The sequence below is a fragment of the Cloeon dipterum genome, chromosome X (assembly GCF_949628265.1).
Source record: "Cloeon dipterum chromosome X, ieCloDipt1.1, whole genome shotgun sequence".
NCBI lineage: Eukaryota > Metazoa > Arthropoda > Insecta > Ephemeroptera > Baetidae > Cloeon > Cloeon dipterum.
Window position 1 is genome coordinate 27,749,928 of NC_088790.1, and position 19,214 is coordinate 27,769,141.

Below are 19,214 nucleotides of genomic sequence, written 5' to 3' on the forward strand. Positions count from 1 at the left end.
ATTAGCGCGGTTCGGCGTGCATTTGACGACAAAGGCACCTGCCGGATGACTGAGCGGCCTAATTAATTGCTCTCGCGATATGATGCTGAGTGATATGACGAGCCGCGGACGCGGACGAGCGAGGCGCGCTTGGACACCGGCCAAGTGGCCGGACGCGCCGCCACCCGACAGATGGCGCCTGGCCCTGGCAATCACCCCTTTGGCACTGATTTACCGTGTTTTTGTCTAGTTGGCACCGCCGCTTTCTCGCTTTTGTCAAAAGCAAATCGCCGCCTAATGGCAGCGCGCAGTTGAAATTTTTACGGTGATCAACGAGCGTTTCAGTATTTTCAGAATTTCCGCCAGCCAGCGGATTTTATTTTTACCGCGTCTTCTCTCACGAGCTCACAAATTTAAGTTTGTGGCGCCTCAAAAATGATAATTTAGGGATCGCACGTAAATAGAGGACTTTCGGTTTAGCTGTAGAAAGTGACAATGTTTCTTGGGACTCTGCCATTTTATTCTAGCCTTCGCGATGTCACAACAAAGACAATTATACGAAGGAATTTTGCTCGCGGCATTTGAGTAGGCTTTAAATCTTTTGATTTAATTAGAGAAAACATTTGCAATTTAACGAGCTAACTAGGAAACTAATCGTAAGGATTCTGCTGGACCAGACGAATCGATTGATGGTTATTTTTAACATTATATTTTGGAAAAAATGTCTCTAAGTTTTAGATTTTTTGCCAGGAAATTTGCAAATAGCCCAAAGTAACGTTTTTAAAATTTCCGAGCTGTCATTCATGAAGAAAAAAAATGTAAAAATCTTTTAATTTAATTTATTTTAACATTTTTTCTTTGCAGAAAAAAAATAATGCAAGAAAGTTTCGGCCTGAAATTTAAAATAGGCAATTTCATCAGCTTTCAGAATATGTTTGGTATTTTGCTCTACGATTCATTTTTTCCAGAGCATCAAAATTGAACCACCGATCGATTTTTCTCGTTAGATAGTGTCTACAAACCATATTATGTCAGCTAAATTCGGCGAAAACTATATTAATTTAAATCAATTTGACGGTTTTTGGCCATTTTCTCAAAATAAAAAATTGACGAATCAAAAATATTTCTCCACTGTACGTGATTCACAACAGGAATGGCTATTCCAGCTGTTTGGAAAGGTGGTGTGTGCAGTGCAGCACCGGCGGAGCAAGCAGTCTTGTCAATTCCCTGTCGAGCTAGCGTGCGCTATCGATTCGACGCAAACATGCTCTCGGCGGCGCTTTTTAATGCTCACCAGGGTGAAATGACGAAATGAAAGCCTGCCTTATTCTCTCCTAGAATCAAATATGAGCGAGTGAGAGAGAGAGAGAGAGAGAGAGAGAGAGAGAGAGAGAGAGAGAGAGAGAGAGAAAAGTCGCTCGTCACGCGACTCTCACTGTCAGTTAGATATGTGCAATTAAAATCAATGCCCCCGCATTTGTAATGAATCAAATATTCAATCAAATATTGATCCGCAGAATTTGACAAATTTAGACTGTTGAGAATAATTATTTGGATCATCTTTTGGGTTTTGAATGTTCGGCGTTGGCATATCGACTGGTGTTAAGTGCGCTCGCTGTATTTACTGCTCGCCGCTCGTAAAAACGACGCTGATGCTGTTTATTCAAGCTCGAAAATTGACCTTTTCCTGCTCTGCAGTATCAGCAGCCTTGCTTTATTTGTTTTTCGACTTAACCCCTCGCCATGACACCACAATCCTGGAACGGTCTGAGTCATGAGAACATGAGAACTGTCGTGTGTTGGAAATAGTCACTTTGCTCATGGAGAATTTAGGGCAGTGAGTGAATAATCCTGTTAATTCATGCGTTAAGAAAATTTTCGATTCCAGCTGAAGTGAAAAAATGCAACTCATCTGAACGGGAGAAAGTGCAAAATAATGCTGATTGTGAGTTTTTGGTTATTAAAATTCCACGTGCCTATTGTTAGCAGGCAAGCGGTTCGCGGTTAATCCGCACCCGCGCTTGCCTGCGCGAGAAATAGCAGCTCTCAATTAAACAAAAAAGGTTTGCGGCCAAAATAAACTCTGGCGCGTGCACCCAGCATTTTCCCCGCAGCACGTGCGATAGATATTCTTTCAACGCCCGATTGCTCTCGAATTATTTCAATCTGCTGAGAAAGAGAAACAAACTAGCCATTCCGACTGAAAAATTCGCAATTTTATTTGATGCTGACAGACAAAAACAGCAATAAGGCACTTGTTTTCTTAATTTGATACGCGAACACACCCACACGCTTAAAATTGATACTTAAATTGCAGACTTGCCTGCAGAGCCATCACCAAAAATAAATCAATGGATACAATTTCCAGCTCCTCTTCCACACAACCGGCTTTTGTGTTAGAAACGCAAATAACCGCACGGCTCCTCAAGTCAGTCCTCGCATCGAAGTGTTGTTATTTGAGTTTGCGAGAAAGCCCTGGTGCAAAGGCAAACAAAGGTCGGGCGAATGGGACCTGAGCGGGCCGAGAAGCCGAGAACGCGGGTCGCGGAGCAAAGCCGATAGCCGGGCGGGCGGACGAGGGTGTGCTCGCTGCTGGTGTGCGGCTGGCTATTTCCAGAAATGCTTGCCTGCCTGCCTGCTTGGCCCCAGAGGCCGAGCCGCCGATCAAAGAAGCGGGCCAAAATAGGCGCCGACCTCGCCGCGCATTCAAGCCCGCCCGTCCGTCCGCCCGCCCAGACCATTATCGCCGAAAATCAGCACCCGAAACGCCGTTGTGTCGGCCACGCCGCTGCCTTTCGGCCACGCTCGCTATTTTTATATTTTTAACCACCAATGTGCAACTAACTACAACCTCGGGGCAAAAGGTGCTCGTTTCCTGCCGTTAACAAATTGATTGCGAAATTAACTGTGGTATCTGAACGGAAATGCTAAAGGGCTTTCCTCGTTGCAGTGAAAATTTAGTTAAAAATATAAATAAGCCCTTTGAGTATAAACCATGCTAAATTATTTAACTATTCATTTTACAGGGAAAAGCTTAATTTATTTTTCAGCGTTGCGCAGTATTTTTTAGCTTTTCCAACGAGCAAGCAAAACAAAGGACGGCAAATACACTGATGACGGCTTTTATAAAAATGAACTACTGGTGTTTGCTTCATTTGACTAGTACATTCTCATGCCGCACGCAACCATCGCTGCCGCCTTTATTTCACTACTCGCGATCGAGTGTGTTGACTTGTTGAATGGTTCGCTCGCAATTTTCGCTGCGTGAGAACGGTTTTTTGCTCCCCCTCTTTAGCCTATTTGCAATTTTACAGACCGGCAAGTTTAGTTAGTTGCACCGCAGCAGCGTTAATATTCATCAATCTACATGCCCGTTATAATTTAAATGCCTGCGTCACAACTCATTATTTCATTTCGTGGTCAGCCATAATAAATTTCACACGTTATGAGGCAAGAAGGTATCGACCAAACCTGCGAGCCGGCCGAACATTGTGTTTAAAAGGACTTCCTTAGCTCTCTCTCTCTAGGCACCGCGACTCTAATAAGATTCCAATGCGTTTTTTTTTAAATTTAAAAGACCTTCCAGCAGGAAGAAAAAAATTTAGTTTCAAGGCATTATTGAACCTTCCCACAGCCCCGAAAAATATACATAATTTTTGTGTTTTATTTGACTGTAACTCAAGTGATTTTTGCGTTTCAGGTGTTCCGTTTCCCCCGAACCACCGGCTTACAATAGCAGATGTCTTCGACTCGAGGACCAACAAGCCCCGGCCGGACGTGCTCAAACAGCACTTCATTCTCGAGGGGCGGATTGACGAGACGGCCGCGCTGCGCATTATCAATGACGGCGCCACCCTCCTCCGTCAGGAGAAGACCATGATCGACATTGAAGCCCCAGTCACAGGTAAAATGCAGATAGTTTTACTGTCCTTTTCTCCAGTCGCCGACCGCGGTGACCTTGAACTTGAACTCGTAAGTGCTCCTCAGAGACACATTATCGATCTGTTGATTTGGAGTGATTCTGAACTCTGATATTCAAATTCAGGCTTGGCTAAAAAAAATATAAATGGGTGGATGTTATGTTCTAGATAACGCGATAAATGCTATGCAAACAAACCCCGTGTTCTCTGCCTCGCAAGAAAGCAATAAAATTGATTTTCATGCTGCATAATTAGAGAAATCGTGTGCTTGCCTTCGGGAAAGCAACACGACTTGGACACTGAATTAAAACAATAATAATTCTTCCACTGTTGATCAATGCCAAAAATTCAAAGATCAACCACCATAATTCTATCTCATTTATTGCACTAAAAGAATGTTTGACACGCAGTAAGTTCTTTGCGACTAAACAATATGGCACTTTATCCTCGCTTCGCATACTTAATGCCCAAGCACGAAAAGAAGAGCTGCAAAATATGCAGAGTCTTGTCAAACGCATCTCGCGCGAGCCAGAGAATTTCGCCGAGAAGCGCCGAGATGTGTCGCAGTGCAGAATTATACAGCGGAGGCAGGCGACGGCGTTTCCGAGTGAGCTCAGTTCCGCCGCCGACGCAATTGCGCATGGCCGCTCTATCTTATCAGTGCAGCGCCGGCCGCGATTCTAAACAAACCTACCTGCGATAACTCGCATTTCGTCCACAATTATTTCTAAATTTAGCTTCAATTTACGCTTGAGTTTGTCAAGCCACCGAAAATAAATACGCCAGGCTTGAAGTTTAAATCGCTTTTGAAATTTATAGTTGTTTGTAATGAGAGAATTTGCTATTTTTATTTAGTTAAGATTTGTCACGTTGGCGCTGATTTTCAGGCCAAACCTTTGTTGATTCTGGCGCAAATTTAATTAGAGGTTTGGCTGTGAAAATTCAAGGTTTCCTAGTAGTGCCACACAAAATCCTCCAAAATAAGATTGAAATATCCTGAACTGACACATTTGCTGGGGGGTTCCAAACGTCGGAGCGCTAATGACTTGTGGGATAGTTGTAACGATGATCTGAGTGGCAGACTCGGCGCTCACAATCAGTGTTCTGACGGTTTACTCTAAATAATGACTGACAGGAAAGCCGTAATAACAAGCTTCCACCTGACACATCCAACAATTTCAAGGTCTTGTTTACAACTACGTGTTGTGTAGCTTGTTATTTAATAAAATGTTCAAATTTTGTGGTCAAACATGAAAATCTGCATGCACCAGATGTGTTGTGTCCAAATCCACGCTATTTGCGTCCCAAAAAAAACGGATAATATTTTTTTATTTTTTGATATGAGAAATTCTGATTTTACAGACAATTTAAAAATCGGATTTAGAATCATTAACTTGAGTGCTTGGTTAATCTTTCCTTGTGCTATTTTTACTGGCCAAGTAGAAAGAGACCCACGCGTCTGCTCGAAGTCGCCATGACCACTAATGTTTCAGGACTTAAGAGAAAAATCATTATCAACACTAAACGTTGAAAATTGGAAGATTTTCTGTTGTGGATTTTTAGATCGCTATTTTTCTACCAGTTACTACCCAACAATGTGAGACGAATCTCGCTTAAAATAGCTCAATAAGATGCAATAATCGCATTTAAAGGAGACAAGTATTTTTGAGCCTCTGCAAGTGATGGAAATGAATCTTTTTGTATAACAACTGCTCTTAGTCTTTCCTGTCAAAGGGTTAAATTTACACGGAAAAAAACGTGAAATATCCCGTCTGGTCCTGCTTGCCAGAATGTGGCATGCATTTGGCTGATCATAATTTGGCTTGGCTGCCTTTTGTGCACGCAGCGCACCGTCGAGCCATATTCATGCAATTATTTGTTTGGGTGTAGAACAAACAACGGCGGCGACAGTGGTAAAAACAATGAAACGATCGTTTCATTCGTTGGCTGTTGTGTTTTGTGTGCAAATATGCTTTGTGAAAAAATGGGGTTTCAGCGATAAATATTTGAAACGCTGGTTACTCTCAAACTTCTCAGAGTGGAATGTGATTATCATTTTTTTAACGTAAGTTCAGGTCTGATGTCTGAATATTTAATTGTTTAAACTTATTTATAACCGGTAAATTTGTCTCATCAGCCACTTATTTATCACGGTTTTAAAATGTGATATGTTTATTTTCAAGTAAGTTTAAATTTACCGTGCTTATTAACTGTTAGTTCAATTAACGAGTGAAAAGGTTAAGGGACGAAGCATTGACTTTAAACAAAATGCGAATAGTTAAGACGTAGACACCTTCTATTAATTACGCGCATTTAATTTTTGCTTATTGTTGGTCTTAATTTTAAATTGACCTTTGTTTGTAATATTTTTGTCCCGCAATTAGCTCGAAACGTAGAGTATCTTTTGGCTGAAAAATGTTTTACCAGCCAATTTTTGAGTTAATGGCAAGAATCGGGCTAATGTCAAACTTGCTCATTTTAAATTTATAAGTCAAAAGTATTTTAAATTTTCCCCCTGACATGATTGAAGGCATCTGAAATCGGAAATTCTGATAGAAAATGTCGTCCTCTCACAAATTTCGGGCTGAATTGGAAATTAAAAATGATTAAAGGCGCCAAATTCAACCTGCTGAAAATGGTGCGAAAAAGCAGAACAGTTTAATCAGCAAAGAGACTTTTCCGGAGAGCGAGAAGTTTGCTGCAGTGCCCAGTCGGCGCAGCGCCGCCGCCGCCGCCAAGTCACTGAGGGTGCGTGCAATTAGGGGAGGAAAGTGTTCGGGAAGCGATTTGACCCATTTCTGGCGCCGGACGCCGGGCAACGTGCAAAGAGAGGAGGCGGAGCGCGCGCCGCGCCGCGCCGCGCTGGCTCGGCTGGCCTTTTCACTGGGGCTGAGTGAGTATGGTTAGTGGAAAGAGCGAGCTGTAGTGGCTGGCGCAAAGGGCGCAGCAAATCGATAAGCGGAGCTGGCTGGGCTGTCCGTGTATTGGGGCACAAACACACGCCGAACCCACCGACCGACCGACTGGCTCTCTCTCACGTATATTACGCTCGTGTTTAATATACTCTCGCTCCGTCTGTTGATATGCATTATGCATAATTCGCTCTTTGCCGCTTTCCTGCAAGCACGCTCTCTCGTGAGGACAAAACTGACAAAACCTAACTGTTCGATTTTTTTTATTTATTACAAAGTCGGCTGTTGAATTATTCTTTTTATGAACACGGTTACTTTGTTGGTATTCCTACTTGGTTATAAACTGTTTGGAAGCAGATTGGCAATCAACTCACAAGAGGAAAGGAAAATTGCAAGAACAGCAAAAAATGGATTTATTTATATGGAAATTTTCACAGAAGTGTTTGGTATTTACCATTAATTAGAAAACATCGAAATAAATACTGACTTAAATAGAAGCAGCAGAAATACCTTTTTTAGTTTTATTTTGAATATAAAATATATTGAGTTAACGAAGTATTTAATTCTATTTGCTCAGCGGGGTCCAGATGCGCGATAAGTTTGGTTTGCACTGCGCAGTTCCAAGATGGCGTGTGAACGTGGGAAACAAAAAGCTCTCTTTGGATTGCCGTACGAGCGTCAAGAGTTTGTTTTTACGATCCAAAAGACAGAATTAGTTAAGATTAATGCAAATTATGTCACAATATTGACGAAAACTTGCTTCTTTTCGCGCATTTTCACGTGACCGTACTCCACCGGACGCCATATCTGCGCGTCGCACGAATCTGGCCTCCGCTGTATGTATCAAATTATTGAAGATTTGTTAGTATTTTGATGATGAGGTATAACTGCATGAGCTCCCAAACTAAACAAATATTTACTCAATTTTATAATTCCAATTCGCCCCTTTTTTAAATGGACTCGGCCTGTAACTCTTTTTTTAAATCTGTTTGTAGGTTGCGTGTATTGTATCTTACTCACTCACGGGTGCTTAAATTTAAATGTTTTCGGAGATAATGTTCTCACTGAGCCTTTGTTATGAATATAAAATATTGCAAATTTATTCACGTTGTTTGTCACTTGCCCTTGCAAACCAAGTTCGGTTTTTTACTGTGCTTTCTGCACCCTTCCAACAAAATGCGTTTCAACAAGCCTTAGATCATTATCGCAGCTCATCCATTCCTAAAAAAAACTTATTTCGGAAGCAAACAACAAGTGCACGGATTCGCCAGATTTACGCTGTTGTCGATGAACAAGCGCGAGTTTTGATTTGTGGATTAGTGGGGTGAACGTGGAGAATTTCGTGATGCCGGCACGAAACGCGTGGGCGACCTCAAATTTAATTATTCATCCAGCACAGATTGCACGTTGGCACTCTTTTTTTGTTTTGTTTTTTCTGCAGCAACCAGCAACGCTCGCCTGCGAACTAGATTATTTCGGATCTGTTCGCTAGGCCACCTGAGACTGCTGCAGTGGATGTGGTTAATTTACACTCTAGCACCGACTGTTTTACAACCTTCAGCGCAAATAATTTCAAACTCTTTGCGTTTCAGTTTGACCCAGAGGTTAATTATCAAACGCAACCCTGACACTATTAATTCGCTTTCGTATATAAATAGCAGTGATTGTCGATGGATTTATGAAAATAGCATGAAAGTACCAATGTGTGTGTGGCTTTGATGGCTATTTTTGGCGATTACACTTCTCAAGAAGGGGTTTCCTATTCAAAGAGCTTGTGACGCAATTTGCTTTTATTGTTAAAGAGCACGTCATTAATGCGCAATACTATTGAATCATGTTCCGCAATTACTTTGCGCGCAAGTGTAAGGAGAAAAAACATATTGGAGGTTATTTGTATTTTTATCATTGTAAAAAAAATTAAAAAGGAAATCCACATTAGTAAGAATTTTTAATTTTCTGCCTCTGAAGGAATGGAAAGCTTGTAGAAATAGAGGATTTTATGATGAGCAGCACTATGATCTATTAATAATTAGCGTTAAAATAGACGCTGTAAACTGCGTACTTTTCCGGCAGTAAAATACATAGTTTAAACCCCAGTTCAAGTGAAAACAATATAAGAATCGCCATGCACTCTTTTGTCTGCGAGCAGAATCGATAAGTGGTCCTTTCTTTGTGCTGGAGCGGCGTAAGTAAATTTACTCGTGGAGCCCGACGGCTAGCTGATAATAAAGAACGATAAATTAGAGTTCGCCAGAAAATAATGGCAATTATTATGTACGCAGACAACGACAGACGCACGCATTAGGCGCAACAACGGCCGGGCCCATTGTGTTTACAAAATCGAGGGCACACTTGGTTTTGCAATAATTGGCGCCCGACGGCCGAAAAACTTTCTAGCGGCCATTACGAGGGACAATCGTGATCTGGAAGCTGCCGGTCGGTCGGTCAGTGGCCGCGCGCATGTGAGCAGGCAGTTTGAATTTATGCATCGCCGAGGGAGAAAAAAAAGTACGACCGGCATTATTATAATACGCGGCGTGGTCGTAATTTACACTAGTTGATCTCTATCTGCTTGCCTCGTAAGTCACTCTCGGATAAGATCGAGGAGGCAAAATTTCTCAAAACGATGCGGCGCCGATGGGTGGCCGGCCCTCTTGGACCCGGGAAACGCGCGCGTGCCTTGCGCCCCGAACCTGTTGAGTGCTGCGCGACACGCGGACGCTTGTTTTTTTTCCTATTGTGATTTCCGCTCGTTTTTACGACTCTTCATTGTTGAAATCTCCTTTTTAAAGAACTGCTCTTTGGCACTTGCAAAAATCCTTGAATGGGCGCCGCTGTATTGAGGTTTTTACTGGCACTGCGGTAAAAATAAATCGTTTGCTTGTCACGACGCCACAGAATGTAGTGGAAACTTCTTCAAAATAGCTAGCAGTTGGAGAAGAAAATAAATTTTGAGACAATTTTAATCAATTCGAACAATTTGTTGTTGATCTGAAATTTTCTCCAACATAATTATGGCATTAGGTAAAAAATCCCAGGTTGCCGTTTGAATTTCTAAAAAAATCAGCTCCAAAGTGTGCATGCTAATGAAGAGGTCTTCTATTTGAAAACCTGGGATGTATTTCAACTAAAGGGAAACGCATCCTTTAATTTGCACACAGTTGGAAATATCGCGACGAGAGAGGAATTTAAATAAAGCGAAAAATCATTGACAAAACCGATTATTGGCAAGCTCTAATTTTTCTGTATCTGATAATTTCACATTTTATCGATAAACCGTTAATTAATTCTACAAACAATAAATCCAATGGACCACTTGTCAAAGCTAAAAAAAATGCCCTGCAAAGATCCACTTAAAAAGTTGGCCGTTTCAGCAACAAACTACACTCTTGAGACTTGTATACGATCCTTCTGATGAAAGAACAAACTAGAAACATCTTTTCCTGGCTTTTATTTATTTGCCCGTCGTGCCACGCTAATTATTGAGCCTTTATACATATCTCAAAAGGGCTTTTGTTTCACTTAAAATATATAACAGGCGTGTACATTTCTCTAGTTAGTTGAATCTGTTATTCTAGAGGTGGAATTGTAAGCCATAAAAAGAAAAGGACCTCAGTCTGGCACTAATAAGACTACTAATTGCGAACATTTGAAAGCTCAAGAGTGTTGTTTAGCATCTAATTATTGCGAGCTTCTGAAAACATGGAAACTAGAAACTAGAGTCCAATTAGCTCGAGCCTTTTGTTTATTTATTTTTATAGGAACAAAAAATGGTCCAATTAAGGCACGAAAGTGTATACAAAGGGTCCATCTCCTATCAGGGACAGTAAATTACTACCCTTTTTGCAGCGCATTGATCCGATTTGAAGTTGCAATTAGTATTTATTGGGTTGTCGAATCTAATTGAGAATTGCCGCTGCTCTGCTAGTCTCAATTAGAGCTGACGAGTCGCACTTGTCCACAACTCGATCCCTTTTCCCTCCGCTCGCGCTCTCTTTCTCTCTGCACAGCAACGCGTATAAATGTGTGCGTAATTTAGCGCCACGATAACCTGCGAGGTCGTTTAAAACAACACTGAAATATTTACTGCCGGCGATAAAAACAGCCCGTCTTCTTTTCGTGCACGCCGCGTCTGCTTCGTAGCACGAGAGAGAGAGAGAGCGCGCGCAAATTAATAAATTAATTGTCATCATTGTCAGGTTTTTGCGTCGCGATCCAGATAATATGGAAACGCTGCGCTCGCTCTGTTTTGCAAGTGAAATCGCGCAGCGTCGTTTCCATAATTAAAGTTGCTTTTAAGTCCTTGATAACAATTCTAATTCTGAACTGTTAATTTTACAGATATTTATTTTACCATCCCTAGTAAGCGAGAACATTCAAATTTTATATTTGATCGTTATGACTGTTTATTTCACAGTTCGTATATTAAAAATCGTCAATTCGAAGCTATAAATCATATTTTATTGCTGATGCATTATTTGAGCGACGAGGAGGGAGAATATTGTCCTTGGTTAATTACTTAGGGCGCCAGTTGGAGCAGAGAACAATAAAAGTCTCAACTGTACAAACGCAGGACAAGTCCGTCTATTTCTTCATCGCCAGGAATAATTAGCTCCGTTGAGAATATTTTGCAATAGGATAATATCCTCTGACCTCAAGCTACAGGAACAGTAATAATGCGAGCACTGTTGAATAAACTTGGTTGGTTTGCAACATCCTATGGTAACATTAGCAGACTAATCAACCCCCGGCTATGCATCTAATAATTCCAGTTTGATGGTTTGCAATGTTTCACCTTCAACATAAATACGAGAACAATGTCATGAATATGTGCTCGCATCTTACAAAGAGCACGCATAGTTTGCAGCATTAAAAATTAGTCTGACACAAAATATTACTGTATTGCTTCATTGTGATTTTGGTGCTGTTCTGTGCAGCTGCAAAATATCGCTCTCTTTACTCTAGAAACTAATAATTCGAGCTGCCCATTTAGGAGGAGAGCCTGAAAAGTTAAAATCTACCTGAATGTGGAGCCGTGTGTGGCTCCTCGCCAAAGATGAAAGAAAAAAATTCGCAATTGTTCCAGCCGTCTCTATATTCGAGAAGTGCGTTTCGTAATTTGCGGTGGAAAGGGCCTAATGCGGACAAAACCCAATTTTGCAGACAGACACAAGTTGGGTGGGTGTGCAGGCCCGGCAGGCGAGCTGCGTGCAGGCTGCTCTGCTCACCTCACTCGGAAAAGCTTTAAATCTCGAGCAGCCGGAGGTGGAACCAGTTGCTTGATTAAAAAGCGGAAGACAACGTTGTTAGTCGGGGGTGCGGGCGATTCGCTCGATAAATCAATGCGGATTTAAAGACAAGCAAGGGCTGCGCGTCGTGTGTTTTCGCAGCCACAGCCTCCATTCATGAGTGTTGACAATGACACACACGCGCTCACGTCAGCGCCCGACGCCATGCAAAACCACGCACGAATTTTTTTTTTTTGAGCCGACGAGATGTCGCTGTTTTTGTGGTCGCAGTCGCTTGCAAAAAAATCATTAACAAATTTAATGCTCTCCACTTGTAGCTCATGAAAATTGAAATCTAATCCAAAGTGATTTTTTATTTTATTTTCGACCGTTGCAAACAGAATAATGCAGGTTGAATTTCATTAGCGAGTTTGATTCCAAACCACTTTGAAATTTGTTTCAAACTGTTAATTTTTCTAAATTTAATGCTATTTGATTTTAAAGAGGACAGAAATTTCAGAACACACAACAGCTTCAAACGCTGTTCAATTTTGCTGAAAATCATTTCTCATTTCGTCACGCGACCTCTCGATTTTGTCTGGCAACAATGGGTCATCTAAAAACAGCGCTAATTCTTTGTCTTGAACTGCGCAAAACGTGTCTGGGGTTTCTTTCGCGAGTCTCGACACCTTTGGGAAGCCAAGCAGTTGTATTTAAGAGGATGAGGGGCTGTTGCTAGGCCTCTGTCCTGCACTTTCATCGCCATCCACATTTAGAAAACGGTGAATCTATATTGCTCTTGACAGTAAAAAGGGTTTATTGCATTCAAGGAAGAAGCAAACGGCAAATTGTGTTTGATTTCGTGAGCACAAAGAGAAGGCTCTATTGTTTGATATTGAATCAGTGAAACGAGAAAATAAATTGCGTCTGCTCCTTCAACTCTTGTTAAACCGAAAATGCAAATCTGATTACACTGAAGAATGGAGTTTCTGATTTCATTACGTGTGCTCTCATATTGGTAATTATGCGGAAACAAAATATTGCTGGTCGAAAATGAGATACAAAATTCAGTTATGACCGTGATATTTATTTTAATTTTTTGTCCATTTAATTCAAACCATTCAGGTCATTAAATTGTCAGTTTTCCACTTAAAATTTAATAGGACTTGGTTGAATGCCTGCGTTTTCCAAAATATTTGCTTCTAAATTGAAATTCTCATGCTCAGTTTGTTGCGTATTCAATTTCAATATTTTATTTCATTTTACTAAACTTTTTCTGCTGTGTGTTTCAGTGTGCGGTGATATTCACGGCCAATTTTACGACCTTATGAAGTTATTCGAAGTCGGAGGTCCTCCCGCCATGACCAAGTACCTTTTCCTTGGCGACTACGTGGATAGAGGATACTTTAGTATAGAGGTACGGGTTGGCTGGCAAATTGAATTTTCCAACTGCTAACCTCGTTTCTTTTCACAGTGCGTTCTCTACTTATGGGCACTGAAAATATGTTATCCCACAACGTTGTTTTTGTTACGAGGGAATCACGAGTGTAGGCATCTCACAGAATATTTCACCTTTAAGCAAGAATGTAAGTAATAACATTTTATATTCTATTTATTTATTTCATTCTGATTTATTCTAGGTAAAATCAAATACTCTGAGCGAGTGTATGACGCGTGTATGGACGCTTTCGACTGCCTGCCGCTTGCGGCTCTCATGAACCAGCAGTTCCTCTGCGTGCACGGCGGCCTCTCACCAGAGATTCACACTTTAGATGACGTTAGAAAGGTCAGTCTAAACTCATTTTACTTCACAGGAAATGTCTGCAAAATCCGCAAAGCCAAATAATTTGAAATTAAGACTTACAAAATTTTAACATTTTATTTAAATAATTTAAGACACTTAATCGAATGTAAATCGTCTTTTTAGTCTTGATTAGTCAAGGTCAATCACAAGCTTCTGTCAAAACGCCGGGGCCAGCAGCAGCAACTTTTCCGAGGCAAGTTTTCCTCTGTGGCCTCGAGCGGACGTTCGCACTCACGCACAGCTTAAGCGAGGCGACGTGGACTAGTTTTTGCGTGGCGGGCGGGGGGTGGTGGCCAGCGGGGTGGGATCAGCTGCTGAGTGGCAGCGGTCGGTGACGTCACCGCGCGGCGCGCGAGTCTTAAGCCCTGGTCGGCCGGCCGGCCGTCTTTCTGGCTGCGTGTGTGACGTCGACTGTTGATAAAATAATTGAATCAACAAATGCCCCAGCCCTTCCGCTGCCAGCCGGCCGGCCAGCCAGCCGTCTGACGTCATTTCGGAAAAATAAAGAGCCGGCCCGCGTGTGCGCGGCCACTGCCAAATATAGAGCTCTGTGATTGATCCGCGCGTATCTGCATTCCGCCGCCACCTATGTGGCTCAAGTGATGGATTTGCCGGCCAGCACTACTTCTTGCTTTCTCGTGGCTCGTGACTTGTGACGCGTTACTGCTAAAAATGCAGCTGTTTCTCTTGTTCTTGGAATCAACCAGCCATAAACAGTCTATCTCGGGTCTGAATTTGTTTCTTCTTTCAACGAGAGTGTACCAGTTTTCCTTATTGCTAACACTCGTAAATTTTCATTTTTGATCTGGGAGTGGGAATTTTACATTGGCAATTAAAATTTTCTTGGTTTTTTGGGTTTCTATTCGGCTTCAAAAGTGAAAGATGGTTTTAGACGATTTTAAAGACTTGAAATTGCGTGATTCGTGCTCAAAATAATATTAAACGCACAGTAAAACAGACGCCCAACCCTATCCAATCACACCGTTTTATTAAAAACCAGCTAATCGTGTTTTCATATTTAATTTGAAAGAAAGAATTTTTTCATATATATTAGAACCATAATTTAACTACCTTTTCGCCTCGTCAACAAAGCAAAAACTCTAAGAGCGTGCTAAAAGTTTCATCCCCAAAATTGAGGAAGAAGCTCTTTGCCTCGCGTCAAAATAAATTAATTGCACTTTGGCTTAAAATTCCAAACTTTTGCCACCCGGTGTCGCTGCTCTTGCACATTTAATTAGAACAGGCGACCCAAAATTAATTAGTTGGCCAATTATTTTAACCCCTGCGGAGCGCAGGATAGGCAACGCGCTGCACACGCCGGCACTGCGGTGTGCATAAGCAGACGAACGCCCGCCCGCACTAGAGAGAGGCTTTTACGCAAATTAGCACGGGAAATCAGGAAAGGCGGCGAAAAGTGGAAAGAGGTGCCGGTGCGGCCGATGCTATCGAGCCGGATGGCCGCCGATTACCCGCTGCTTATGCTCGGTTTCGGACAACGCCCCGCACAATGAATAAAATTCAAGAGCTCAAAGCAGGGGAAGGCGTATATTTACAGCACACTGCTCCTTTGAATAGAAAGAAAGACCGCAACACAAGGAAAACATAATAGTGGCAATGATTTATTCATCAAAAGGTTTTGTCAAATGTTTCTCTGTCTCTAAGACTGTTGATACGAAAAAAAATCCGCTTTGCTTAAAGTAGAGCTTTATAGTCCAACAATAAAGAACATTTTTTGCATTGTTTTTATTCCAATGGTGTTCGAATTGTGGGGTATAATCGCCTTTTCGCAAAATAAATCATGATTTTTCCAAATGCGCTCGCCGCTTGACAAGCACTCGACCTTTTTATCCCAAATTTACTCTTCAACCTGGGATTTTTTTAGCTTTTTTCTTCTTTTTAGATGGTATTTGAGTTAAGATTTTTCTCTACAGCTTTACTTTAATTCGGAAAACCATTTTTAAATTTTTAAATATCAACTGTTATCATTTTTTGCCATTAATCAAAAGACAAACAAGAATGCATCACAAATGGAAGTTCCCTTATTCAAATACAAATGATTATATTTGGATAGAGGATCTTTAATCTGCTCTAAATAAATATCTTGTTTCGTCATCTAAGATAACAACATTTTCTTACTTGAAAGCTTTTGTTAATCCGCCATCTTTCAAGCAAGGGAGGAATGAGGAATGTGCATCTTGTAACAACAAGCACTACTTGAAACTCATCGGAATCCGCCCGTGGCAAAGCAATGGAATTCGGGGGAAATTTGGAAAAGTGTCGCGAGGGCGAAAGAGCCTGTTCACTCTGTGTGGATATCATTGATCCGTGCGTCGTGGCTGGCGCGCGCTCTTCGCTCTCGTTTCTCGCCCGGCTCGTTCGTTCGTTCGTTCGTTCGTTCGTCGGCCATGAATATTGAGACGCGCGTGTGAGTTGGCTCCCTCATCGGTCGGTCGGACGCAGCGTCAGCTCGCGTGCAGCCATCCAACGGGCGTGCCGAGTGCTCCGTAAAACTTGTTTTCGCCACTTTAAACTTCTCTGGCTTTCACGCACGCCGAGCGCGCTCTCCGAAACAATTTAGGACGAATTAGGAATTTTGCCGCATCAAATTCCTTACTTAACCGGACTTTGACCTCTCTTGCCGAAAAATAATGTGATTATTGACACTCCGACTGCAGACTTGCAGAGGGGCAATTTGCCAAGAATGAGGAAAAGCTGCCAAAAAACATAACAGACGAAATTGGTGCCAATTTTATCGGTTTATAGACTATTTTTAATGTTTTTTAATGCTTTCACCGTAACTAACTTATTAATTTTTAACTAATTAAAATAAAAATTAATTTAAAAATGCGGATTTCAAGGTTAAAGGATGATAGGCCAACTTTTTGTTTAAATCCTTTAAAATTAATCACGAGAAACACTTTTAAAAGATTTTTCTTCAGTTTTTTCCACGAGCAATGAGGTTTGTTTCGTTTTAATCAGTCAACAGCAAGTATGAACCTAAACAGTTACGCTTTGTTTGCAAAAATTAAAGGCACAATCGATTGGAAAATCTCATTAGCAATGCCATCTGCACTCACCCATGCTGAAGCTGGCAATTCAATCAAAGCTAGAGCTCATTCTCGGCTGAATTGACGAGTGGACAACATACTGTACAGTCGGGCCTCCCGGAAAATTAATTTTCACACCTCCCGCGGACTGCAACCGCGTGGAATGGAAATCCCTGTGTGTTTGTGCGAAAACAAAGTAGTCACTCTTTTATCTGGAAGCCGGCGTTAATAATTAAAAGCTGCTTTTAGAGCGGTCACTAAAATCGAGTGGCGCGCGCGTTGCGTTGATGGTCCGAACGCAACTGCATTATTCAGCTTGACGTGAAAAGAGCTTTCCCTTGTTCTTACTAATAACAATACGAAGTCGACGCGGCAACACTGAAATATATATATTTTTGGCTCATTTTTTGTGTGTGAATATTTTATTAACACTCGCGAATTCCGATTGGGAACAATAGCTCGAGAAACTAACTAAAAATAAGTATAGATTTTTTTGGAAGCAAAAAATCTGGGTCTGCACCAGGAGAGTATCATATTTATGAATTTAAAATAATGATTCAAACAAGTTCATATTTTTTGTTCCGCGTAAATAATTGAATGTTGTGTTGTAGAATTTTTGTTTTTTGTACCAACTCGAGCTGCTCTACAAAAGTTGGGCACATTTTTCTCTGGGGGCGGAGGTCAAAAGGTCACTCATTAGTATTCCGGCGGGCGCGGAGCGAGATAAGAAAGCAGTCGCCGCCGGGGTTTGTTGATCAGCTCTGCGAAATTTCAGCCCGCATCAAATATTCAAGAGCAGAGCGGCAAAGCTTGCAGTTGTTGTATTTTGTAGTTTCCCGAAAAGTGGGACTGAAAGTGCTCAGATGCTGAACGCCGATCGCGGGCGCAATGGATTTTTGCTCCGGGTGTTTGACGTTTACTTTCCTTACGACTTCAACTTGGCTTTCCGCCTTTCTTCCTTGAATTGCTTCTTTCGACCGACCGTCCGACCAGATGTTGAGTCATTCAAACGCTGTCACACTCGACTCGAGGGCTTGTCATTTATTTTTATTTCTCCTTCCACATTTTTGCAATGCGGCTTACAAAAAAAAATAAACGTTTAGCAACCATCTGAAACTGATCGGAAATTTTTCGATTACGATCCCATACTTCATACTTGGTTGACACAGTCATTCAAGCGCAATCTTGGAGAGGTTATTTTTTGCAGCCAATGAAAATGTAGATTGGAATTTTTTACCGTAAAATTCTCTATGCATGCACCAAAAAAATCTATTAAACACTTGACTGTTGTATTATTCCTAAAATTTTACTAAAACTTTCTCTTTGTTAAAATGTGGGCTTATAATAAGGGTAACTATTTTCTGCAAAAAAAAAATTATCGCAACCCCCAGTGCATTTAAAAAAAATGCGGATATATGTTTAATACCTCCTTAATATTTTTTAAGCTTTTTTTGTAATTTTGGCAAGCTCTCAAGATCGATAGAAGTAGTTTAATTTTTTTGTCACTTAAGAATTTTAACTGACGCAATTTCCCGTCATCATTGTACAAATATGTCCACGTCCATATCCATACTCGTGACGTCACAACCATAACCAGGTTAAAAACCAAAAACATATGGTCAGCAGTGGTCGTGCTTGATTAAATTCCACTGCACCAGAAGATAATCACCTAATAAAACCTAATTATGACAAGAGCCCGGTGCTTATGGAATTTATCCGCTCATCTGAATTCCTATCTAGCCGTTTCCAAATTCCTGTGCAAATGAAAGCTCATCCTTTCCCTTTTCTGTGGTTTCAGTTGGATAGATTCAAGGAGCCGCCTGCATTTGGTCCCATGTGTGATCTTCTCTGGTCAGATCCCCTGGAAGACTTCGGCAATGAGAAGAATGCAGAGCACTTCAGTCATAACAGTGTGCGAGGGTGTTCCTACTTCTACAGGTATGCCCCATATTAAAAATCGCACCCGGACATTCTTGCCTCTTTCTTTCTTGCCCCATTCTTCGTGTGTGGCGCGCGCGCGTCGTCGCCGCAAATTGAGATTCCGCCAGTCTCCGAGCGGAATTTTCCTCCGCTGCTCACTCAGTAAACTTCATCAATGGAATTCCACGCTGGAAAAACTTAATAATACTTTAAGCATTTGCAGAAAAAATAATTTTGCTAAATAAAATAACAATAGCTGAGCCAAATCAGAGTAAATAAGAATAAAAGCCCAATTTATTCGTAAATTAAAACAGAAAAATTATTTAGCTTAAATTTTTTGCCTCAGAAATCAATAGATTATTGAGATTGTGTCACACACCCTGACCAAAGTGCTTTTTGCCATC

At 41.4% G+C, this 19,214-nt stretch overlaps 1 protein-coding gene across 8 annotated transcripts in view; it reads left to right on the forward strand.

Moving 5' to 3' along the window:
- The window catches only part of LOC135944867 (serine/threonine-protein phosphatase 2B catalytic subunit 2), a 34,075-nt gene that overhangs the window by 5,827 nt on the left and 9,034 nt on the right, over positions 1 to 19,214 (forward strand). For all 8 annotated transcript variants that reach the window (XR_010575376.1, XR_010575375.1, XM_065492068.1 and 5 more), the window contains exons 2-6: positions 3,680 to 3,883; positions 13,332 to 13,456; positions 13,514 to 13,625; positions 13,680 to 13,825; positions 18,689 to 18,828. Coding sequence is in view for 6 of the 8 variants with exons in the window: in XM_065492068.1 (XP_065348140.1) it covers positions 3,680 to 3,883; positions 13,332 to 13,456; positions 13,514 to 13,625; positions 13,680 to 13,825; positions 18,689 to 18,828 (727 nt within the window). In the remaining 2 variants the exon portion in view is untranslated. The remainder of the gene's footprint in view (positions 1 to 3,679; positions 3,884 to 13,331; positions 13,457 to 13,513; positions 13,626 to 13,679; positions 13,826 to 18,688; positions 18,829 to 19,214) is intronic.